Source organism: Cyprinodon variegatus, unplaced genomic scaffold, assembly GCF_000732505.1.
Source record: "Cyprinodon variegatus isolate N-32 unplaced genomic scaffold, C_variegatus-1.0 Scaffold16, whole genome shotgun sequence".
Lineage (NCBI taxonomy): Eukaryota > Metazoa > Chordata > Actinopteri > Cyprinodontiformes > Cyprinodontidae > Cyprinodon > Cyprinodon variegatus.
The window spans coordinates 1,364,566-1,374,581 of NW_015150469.1; the positions used below are offsets into that span (position 1 = coordinate 1,364,566).

The 10,016-nt window shown below is 39.2% G+C and overlaps 1 protein-coding gene across 1 annotated transcript; it reads left to right on the forward strand.

Annotated features, from left to right (window-relative positions):
- Nucleotides 1-372: 372 nt before the first annotated feature.
- arf3 (ADP ribosylation factor 3) lies at nt 373-7,766 on the forward strand. Its single transcript, XM_015386465.1, has 5 exons — nt 373-391; nt 5,027-5,202; nt 5,290-5,400; nt 6,402-6,526; nt 6,637-7,766. The coding sequence occupies exons 2-5, from the start codon at nt 5,055-5,057 to the stop codon at nt 6,796-6,798; spliced, it is 546 nt and encodes a 181-aa protein (XP_015241951.1). The 5' UTR covers nt 373-391; nt 5,027-5,054; the 3' UTR covers nt 6,799-7,766.
- Nucleotides 7,767-10,016: the final 2,250 nt, after the last annotated feature.

The following is a 10,016-nucleotide window of genomic DNA, read 5'->3' on the forward strand; positions in this document are numbered from 1 at the left end:
CCCTTTTTTTTACTCAAGTAAAAGTAAAAAGTACAACAAAACTTCTCCTAAAACCACTTTTTTTTTTTTACAAAAAGCAAAAAAAAAAGTAAATGTAACTGAGAGAATGTATCCACCTTTTGCACATTGTTATGTTTACCAAACAGTTTGCAGACAAAATCATAATGATGTGATTATGTTTGAATGTTTTTAATAAAACACAAATAAAAGGACAGCTGCCTCCCATGCAGTCCACCTGCATCCTCATCAGAGGATGACAAACGTGAGATGCGTTCAGAGCGTCCAATGTATCGCGAGAACACCCTGCTTCAAAATCCTCAAGTCATCGCGAGACTATCATCCAGTCCTTTCGCCTGCTGAATCCAGCTGGTGTCCTGCCTGCCGTTAACGGGTAAGTGTGCGTGAGATTAAAAAAAGGTGGAAATAATGAAAATACATGTTTAAGTTTTGAATTGTGAAGCATTATAACGGTATTTTAAAACGTGTATTTGTGGGTTAGCGTTGATTTTATCGACGACATCCGGCGTACTGGTGCGTTTTTCTGTCGTGACTGTACGGAAAGGAAGGGAAGGGGAGGGGGGGATTACAGAACACACAAGCGTACATTTTACTCCAAATTCCTCAAAATCACGAGCTGATATATCAGCTAAACAGACACACTTTACGCACATGTCGTTTCCGCACGAGACAAACAAGTGGGGAGCTGCTCGTGCTGCTGCAGCATCATCCATCCCTTTATGGCAGCTGTCTGAGCATCCCTCTGCAGCTGCTACACCAGCTCCTGCCTGCTCATTTATACATATCTAATTGGCTCTGAAATATTGTAATGTTTTCCAGGGAAATGAGTGCGATGCATTTTTAGTCCATCAATAAATCCCTTGACACCAAGTGTCCCTCAGGTGAAATTGTCAGAAGTTGAAGGGTTCCTGCAGATCCTTAAAAGGTCTCAAAAGGCATTGTATTCTTCAATATAAAATCAAGGCCTTAATTGGTATTAAAATGTCTTAAATCAGTCTTTCTTAGGTCTTAAAATTGTTACCAAATCATAAATAGGATTTTACTTTTTAATCAATATCAAACATTAAAATAATTGACAATATTTTTCTTACATTTACCGAATTGCTCGCCGTAACCATTATTGGTTCGGTCCAATGGAACCAACAAAAACGATGTTGTGGCCGGACCTTGGTGTGATGTGCCACTAAAGCCCGGCATACACTGTGCGATTTTCGGGGCGATTTTTCAGTCGTGCGACAATCTTTCGATCGGGCCGACTTTCAGCCTGATCGTAAGTCGTGTAGTGTATAGGGGGTTACGAGCGCCGATCAGTCTCTCACGACCACCTCCCGATCAGGAATTGCGAGGTTGCCGACCGTCGTGGGCAAATGGCTCAGGACGTATGTGCAAACAAGGATTCTTCTTTTTATTCTTCCTCTCAGATGTAAACACAGCAGCATGGCAGGCATGCAATGAATGAAATGCAGTTCTGTCTGTAAAATTGAAAGACTGTAGTAACCACGTTTGCTCAGCCATGTCCTTTTTTTCAAAAACGTCGTGCCTGTTCTTTTTAGGACTTTCAGCACAATACCAGATATACCAGGCAGAAAGTAAAGATTTTATCCGCAGTGTTAATGTTTTACATCATGGGTGAAGATTTGTGATATTTTGAGGGTCAGTGATGGCTAGAGGACACAAAGCACCTCCTGAACAGCATCTCTGTAGGTTTTCTAACCTTCATTGATATTAGTGATCCAAGAAAACCAGGTTCAGCTGCATGTGGGGATCGGCTTATTTGATTTCAATCCAAAAGGTGATCTACTAAAGCTCATCTTGCTGAGCTAGCTGTTTCTAGCTCCGACAGAATAGGAGTCAGAATACACAGAGAGGCTGCAGAGCAATAGTGGTGGCCATGCTGACGCCTGTTCATCAAACAAAACAACCATAAGCATCAGTTTCCTTACATCATATGGATGCTGAGTGTGCATTGCTTAAGAAGAAGGCAATGGAGGAAGTGTTTTGCTTTGAGAGTTATTCTACTGCTAAACCTCTGCTCTGGGCGTCCATGTTAACAACTTACACGTGTCACACTTTTCAATGAAACATAATTTCCTGATAACCGTTCCTATTTTCCTCAGTGTTATGACCCTGCCACAGATCTTTATAATGGGCTGAGCAGCACAGCAATGAGTTTTATTTTTAGGGATCAATGTCATGGTGGATTAGTGATCTTTTAGTTACTGAAGGACCAAAATCTCACTAGTCCAGTGGTCATGATGTTATGCCTGATTGGTTAGAGAAATAAAATGTTTATCATTTCTCATTCATCACAATTCCTTTGCTTATTCCCTCCCATCTGAGGTTAAATTCCTAAATTGGTGGATTATGCTCATTTTAGTGGTCAGAGAAACAGCCAAAACGATCAAAAGGCCAAAACAGTTAATTTCTCAAGGTTCTCTGAATCTAATCTCTGTGTGACTTTGTTCCCTAACATAGGCTTGTTCAGTTTTCTGTGTCTAAACATTGACCAGATTATTACTGTAACTATTAAAGCAGTTCTGTTAGTTTTTTTAGTTTGGGGAAGATGAAGGACATCTGACTTCTTAGTAGAGACAATGTTGATGATAATGTTACCTTCCCCCCCTGCTTTTCAGGTATTAATACAAAAATTATGACCATATTTATTTTACACAAACAAAAATAATTCAGAAGGCTCTATATGTTCTGTTGAACTCTTAGTTGAATTCATTCAAACTACCAAGTGCATTTAGTAAAGGCTAGAATCATATTTCTAGATTCAGACAAAACTCTTTTAATCAATTAATTCAAAACAGCTACCTTGAGCTTCAATTGAGTGAAAAGTTAGCCGTTTGCACAAAAGGAGGTTTTTAACCAGAGTTAGATCAAATAAGATTACCCGAAACATTTTTTTCCCTTAGATTTTCTTTTTAAGGTTAAGACTATGTATTTACTGTGTAACACATCAACTAATAAGCTAAGCTGTGCGACCTTTAAAATGAAAATTGATTATTCTGTTTGCTTTGCTTCAGTTGCTAACAAACAGCTGAATGTTAGTTAACCCGTTCCACATGAAAGCTGATCTACCCACAGGCAGACTTTCAGCATGGCGCAGCTCTCTCTCCCACCCTAGTGTAAAAGTAGCTGTTTACAGAAGCAGAGCTGCCTGTCAATGTGTGAAGTGGATTTTCAGCGACTTTCTGCTGTGATGATGCTGATTCACTAATATTTGAAATCCCTGTTTTCCTTTCTGACTGTGGTTCTGACTGTCTAAACGTTTCCATAAGTGTAATGGGAGAAATTGCTTCCACATAACTAGAGGGTAAAGTAGCTGCAAGCTAATCCAAATGATCACCAACACGTGTATGAAAATAAAAATAAGAGTTTTTCTGGTTTTCAGCATCGTCATTGTGTGTGTCAGTATGATCTTCCAAGCTGGGAACACATCAGCAATGACATGTCAGGAGCAGTTTTGTATTTTTTTTTTTTTTTTTTTTTTACTTCATCACAACATGATTAGAGAAAACCTGAGGCAGAATGGCTTCATCTCTTTTGAAAGAAAGATATTTCCACAGTAATGAAAGACAAGGCATATTAAAAACACTTGATATTTTGCTCACTTCAAAAATGCAAATTTATGCCACTCCTGTATTTCCATGTAATAAGAAATATAACCAATATTGTACGCAAATACATTTGTTTACATGACAACTCCTTAAACACGTAAACACATGAGATCTATCCGTATTTTCAAATCTAATGCTCATCACGCTTATCGTCACGAACTAGATGTAAAAGAATAGTCAATCCTCTCATGAATCCTAATATGCCATACTATCATCCTCTACTTCCTGCCTTCTTCTTCATCCTTTCACAAGTGTTTCTATTGCAGTTTTGCAATTTATGTTTTTAATGTGACCCAAAAGAAAATCATATTGAAGCATAAAAACTTCATAAAAAAAGGAGTTTATTTTAAAAATTGCAGTGTTTCCATTTAGCAAATTTTGTTTCGTTATTTCAATTTCAGCAATTTCATGGTTAATGGAGACACAGCTTCTGTCCTATAGACACAAAAATGGTGATCAGTGCTTATTTTGCAACCCCTGATCACTGATATCATAGTTACCCCTAGATTCCACATACTCCGTCAGCGCTCCACTCCACTCCACTCCGCTCACGTACCTCGTGTGGAGTACTTGTCTGTCATGTTAATCAATGAGAACTGTTCCACATCCACCGCTACTCTGCATGTCACCATCCATGTACGTGTTCTCCATCTGTTTATGTCAAAATATGGAGCAAAGCTATTTTTTGCTCTGGTCCGGCCACCAAACAGGAAAAAGAACGTCGAGAAGATCTGGTTTGTCAAACTAAAGTGTAAAAACGTCAGATCGGTAACTACAAATTAGAGCATAATTGTTATATATTCCTGAAAACTAAGACCATTTAATTAAACGATTGGATGCAAATTATTGGTACTTACAAACTCTTATCACAGGCATGAATAAAGAGATGCTGAGTTTGGAAGTAGAGAACAAACATAGTTGATATGATCCCAGTTATCCCTGTTACAAAAATCCACAACAAAAAGAAAATATTTGGGCAGAAACTGCACACATACTGGATGCTGATGGGGATTTTTTTAATATGTCATATTAAATTAAGTGATAATTTCCGCATGTTTTTCTTCTATGAATTATATAATAATAAAGTTGCGCATGCGCATTGCATACTTGAGCTCCAGGGAAGTCGGAGCAGAGCAAGACAGGAGGAACAGCGGTGCTTTGCGCAGGTGGTCTGGAGCGCAGCGGGGCGGTGGTGGAGGATGTGGGATTTCTGGGTTATTGAGCTGACCCTGAACTGAGGTTTTCTCTCTGGAAACTAAAGCCTGGCTGGCAAATCTAAGGCAAAAAAACAAGCTATCTAAATGGCCAAGTCTAAGTAAAGAAACTGGTAAAATATGCATGGCTGTAAATGTAACTGCTTTGCTCCTCACTTGCCTGTGTTACAGTTCGGATACAGCCAAGGTTAGAGTCATCATGGGAAACATCTTTGGGAACCTGTTGAAGAGCCTGATAGGCAAAAAGGAAATGAGGATCCTCATGGTGGGGTTGGACGCTGCTGGGAAGACAACCATCCTCTACAAGCTGAAGCTAGGAGAGATCGTCACTACCATCCCTACAATCGGTACGTGCGGAGAGAAGTTGTAATCATCATTATTAGATAAACATCTGTGGGAGACCTTAATGTAACGTGATTCATCTTCCTGTTCAGGTTTCAATGTGGAGACAGTGGAGTACAAGAACATCAGCTTCACAGTGTGGGACGTGGGTGGCCAGGACAAGATCCGTCCCCTTTGGAGACACTACTTCCAGAACACACAAGGTGAAAATTTTAGGCTTCATTACAAGTTTAGCCAGTGTTTCTTTGTTGTTCTATTTTCTATTTTTTATTAAAAAACAACATATTTAGAAAAGAAAGATTTGAAAAATTGAATCTGCATTTATATTCAGTCAATTTATTCATCTTAAATAAGTCCAGTACCTCTCTCTAGTTGCTTTCAAAGATCACCTATTTAGTAAAGCAAGCTCGTTTCAATGAAATGCTATGGAAATGACAGCTGCAAAAGGACCAAGACATGAATCTCCACCTTAATGCATTGAGTGTCATAGAAGAGCAACCAGGAGGCCTACGGTGGCTTTGGAGGTTGAGCAGAGATCCACATTTAATAACAGAAAAACAATTAAAAATGCTCTTTCCAAATCTGACCCCTCTAGAAGAGTGGCAACATAAAAGCCATTGTAGAGAAGAAGCTTTTTAAAGGCGCATTTACAGTTTGGCCTTAGCCAAACAGGACCCAACAAACACATGGTTAGATGAGGCTTCACAACACTTGCAAATATCTCCACCAATAAATATGGGGAAAGCCTTTCCTTTAAAGATCCATAGTTGCATACAGGCAAAACTGTCAGAGGCTGCATTAGATTTGAGTCTGAGGCAAATGTTCACCTTCCTCTGCAGTGGAGATACAGCAGAATGAATTTGATCAAGGCATCAGCTTGTGTGTGATGGTCTAGTCAAAGTCCAAACCTAAATCCAACTGATTGTCTCTGATGAGGCCTGAGCATAGTTCTTCATAGGCCTTTCCTCAAGAATTGATTAAAAAGATTTATTCCACCATCATGTTAATGTAGTTCGCAAAATTCAAATAAGATGAACTGAATCTTTATCACTTTGGCGCAAACAGGACAATAGAATGTTCATTTGTTGCTTCAGATTATCATCATGAATTTGGAAATCTCAAACAAAATAGGTTTTAATAAGATGTATGTTTTAAATGCGATGTGTTGTAGTTCTGTTTAACCTTAAAGCCTTTCCTGCTGCAGGTCTGATCTTTGTGGTGGACAGCAATGACAGGGAGCGGGTAAACGAAGCCCGTGAGGAGCTGATGAGGATGCTGGCTGAGGATGAGCTGCGGGACGCTGTGCTGCTTGTCTTCGCCAACAAACAAGTAAAACCCTCTTTCGCCACCTTTCATATATTCCAGATGCGATTCTGTCCACATCCCCTCAGCTGAGGCTATCCTCACTCCATTTTTTATTTTTTAATTTTTTTGCACAGGACCTGCCTAACGCTATGAACGCCGCAGAGATCACAGACAAGCTGGGCCTGCACTCCTTACGCCACCGCAACTGGTACATCCAGGCCACCTGCGCCACCAGCGGGGACGGCCTCTATGAGGGCCTGGACTGGCTGGCCAATCAGCTGAAGAACAAGAAGTGAACAGCTGGTCAGGGAGGAGTGGGGAAGAGCCTGGGTGACAGCTCCAGGTAGAGGGTTACAGCAGGTCTGTTGTGTTTACAAAACAGAGAGAAAACACTGAAAAAGCTCCCAGGAGGTTGATTCTCGATGGCTTTCCCCTCACAGATACTTTTATCTTTCCATTTCTCTACTTTTTATTCATTTGACTCATTTGGATCTGTGGTGACTCTTCTTTTAAATGATTTACAAACAAATGGTGTCAAAGCTGATCTAATCTGTGCTTTCCAAACCAAATGCATAAATACTGGATTTAATACTCTTATATTACAATAAAGGTGTATGACTTTCCCGTTCTTTAAAATCTGTGATCAACATCAAATATTGGCGGCAGAGCTGCCTTATCTTGAATCTATAAACGTGCTGTAACATATAAAGACTGTCATAAACGTGTAGAGGGATAGTATTTTAGAGCATTAACTAAAAGTTTTACATGCGGTTCGCTCCTACAGGCTCGGATAAAAGCTTTTACTGACATGAGGTTGTGTCCCCTGATTTTACTCATGTGAAAGACTTTATCAGGTTCAGATTGTATTTATTTTGAGAAACATGAACTCTGCTGATTAGCGTGTTTCGTCCTTATTTGTTTATTTATTGATTGCTGTTATGCTCTGAGTGCATCGTATGAGTTACTCTCTTTACTTTTGTTTGTGTATTTACTTTTAAGGCAGCTGTTTGAAGAAAAACAATTAAAAAAGAGCAAGCCTTTATAGTTTAACTGTGCGTTACTGTCTCCCAATCTGCATGGAAACATCCCTTGTTCAGGCTAATGAGGGCTGCTGCTGTAAATATTAGAAATAAATGTTGTTTTTGGCCTTTTCTGGCTTAGAGAGGGTTAAAGACAACTCACCCGGCCTCGGCGAGGTGTGATATCCAAGCTAATGCAGATGACAGAACAGACAGCCACTCTGTTACCAGCTTAGAGACGGGGGGAAAAAAGTGCTGCTCAGACTGATTCAGCACACCATGTGATCGGCAGAATTAGTGCTTACTCGGTTCTGAATGTTTATTTATTCCAAAACAGTTTTTCTGCTGCGACGTATTCATCTGTCCGGCTCACATTGCTTATTCATTACACATGTCGCTTTTGTTAAGAAAATCTATGTGTGCACAATGTAATTTATCGCTGCCTTAGTCTTCGTTTGTTTTTATTTTCATTGTTTTGGGCTTTTTTTCTAATTTCATACCCAGATCTGGCATTTTCATTAGTTTTCACAGGGAACAACAGAGTGACTGAAAGTCATACTGCATCATAAAGCATGTTAATACTGTAAAAGATGTGTAATTAAAAGTGAGACATACTGTAATAGCCTGTTTCCTTCAGGATATATTTGTTAGTCACAATCACTGCTGCTGGTTGGATCAATGCTGTCATGAGTTTGTGTAAAGTTTACCGAACAACCTTCTAATATGCAAATAAGCATGCTTTTCTATGTCACCGCGCGGCTGTATATACTGTACGTTACCGTGGCAGCAGAGGCAATCCGCTTCCCTCCCAGTTAAACTGCTGTAGGTAGAGGAGGTCAGCGTGTTGGCCGCTGCATATAACTGACAACAGCTTGTGCGTGTGAGTGTGACGTGTTATCTATCATGTTCTGTTTGGTGTGAAATTTCATTTTGTGGCCTTATAATGTGAGTGGTTCATTTCTCTTTGATGACAGGTTTATGTGGAGAAGAAAACATCCAAGTATTTCACCTAATATCTGTGACAATGTTGTGGCTAAACGTCCTTCTTTTCAACATGATTATTATTATTATTATTGTTGCTATTGGCAGGATTGAACTGATCAAGCAAGGGAAAAAGAGGAGGAGCTATATTTTGTGTCGATGTGTCACCAGAATATTAAAGAATGAAATTGATTAAGAGGAAAAACATTTAGGATTATGAAGAGGAAGTAAACACAAACTGGTGTAAAAATTATGAAGGATCTGATTCCTGGTATTTCAAAAACAAATAAACAACCAAAATAAACGGATTTGTCTTGCTTCATGTTTTTTTATGTAACACAAGTCGCCAATCACTTCCACATAACACAGTTTTTTCAAATAAGTGGTCTTGAAATCTCTGGAAATCTCTCAAATTCTTTTTTTTTTATCTATTCCAAATTTAGAAATAATAATTCTTTTTTAAATATATTTTTTCCTAATTTCTAAGTCTAAATTTTAAAACATTCAGCCCCAAACCATTTATACACCTGATAGATTCAGATCTAAAATGAGTTTTATTCAATGTATCCAAGCTTAGAGTTAAGTTTACTGTAAAACAAAATAATACACAAAGGTTCTGTTTCCAAAAAAAAAAAGAAGAAAAGAAACAGACTTCTTTAAGTTTTATCAACAAGTGGATTTATTTATACTCCTTAAAATCTTCAGTAGATGATTCATATATGTTCTCACTGCTTTCTGCATCCTTCCACTAGTTAACAGGCTGAGTGTCTTTATGATTTGAAAGCCTCTTACCATCACCTTAATCTCTAGCCTCTGACCCAGAGTCTCTATTTGATTCTAGTCAGGCTTCAAGCAGAGCTGTTTAAAAAAATTAATATTGCTTCATCAAGTGTTTGTAAAATTTAAAGATTCCTTTAAACCTTAACCACCGTTTCCTGAAATTACAGCTGCAGGTATAAAAATGTCTCTACCAGCTTACACATCTGGAGACTAAACATTTGTGCCTATTCTGTTTACAGTGTTGCTCAGGCGTAGTTGGACTGGATGGAAAACATCTGTGCATATCCGTTGTCAAGTCTAACCTCAGATGTTCCGACTGTGGGACACTGTGAAACATGGATATGCTTTCGTCTAGATCGCCCCATTTTACTCTGGCTGCATGTTTAGGGTCACTGTCCTCTGAAATGTTTTCTTAGAGGACTGTTCATGAAAAGCATGGCTCTCCACTTTCTAGTATATAATCGTACTCGTCCTCCGGGTCACGGCATGGTAGCAGCTTCAGTAGCGATGGTTACACTTCGCTCTCCCCTGATACCGCCTCCAGCTCCTCTGAGGGAACCCAGAAAAGGCAAGCTGACTGCAGCAAAGAACCATGGACTCAGTGTGATTTTTATCTCAAACTCTACAGTACATTGCACTCACTCCATGTACTTGAGGTGTTTGGGAAATCTCAAGAATGCTTCAGTAGTGACTTTCAACTCATCTGCATTGTTGAATCTGGTATTTCCCCTTCT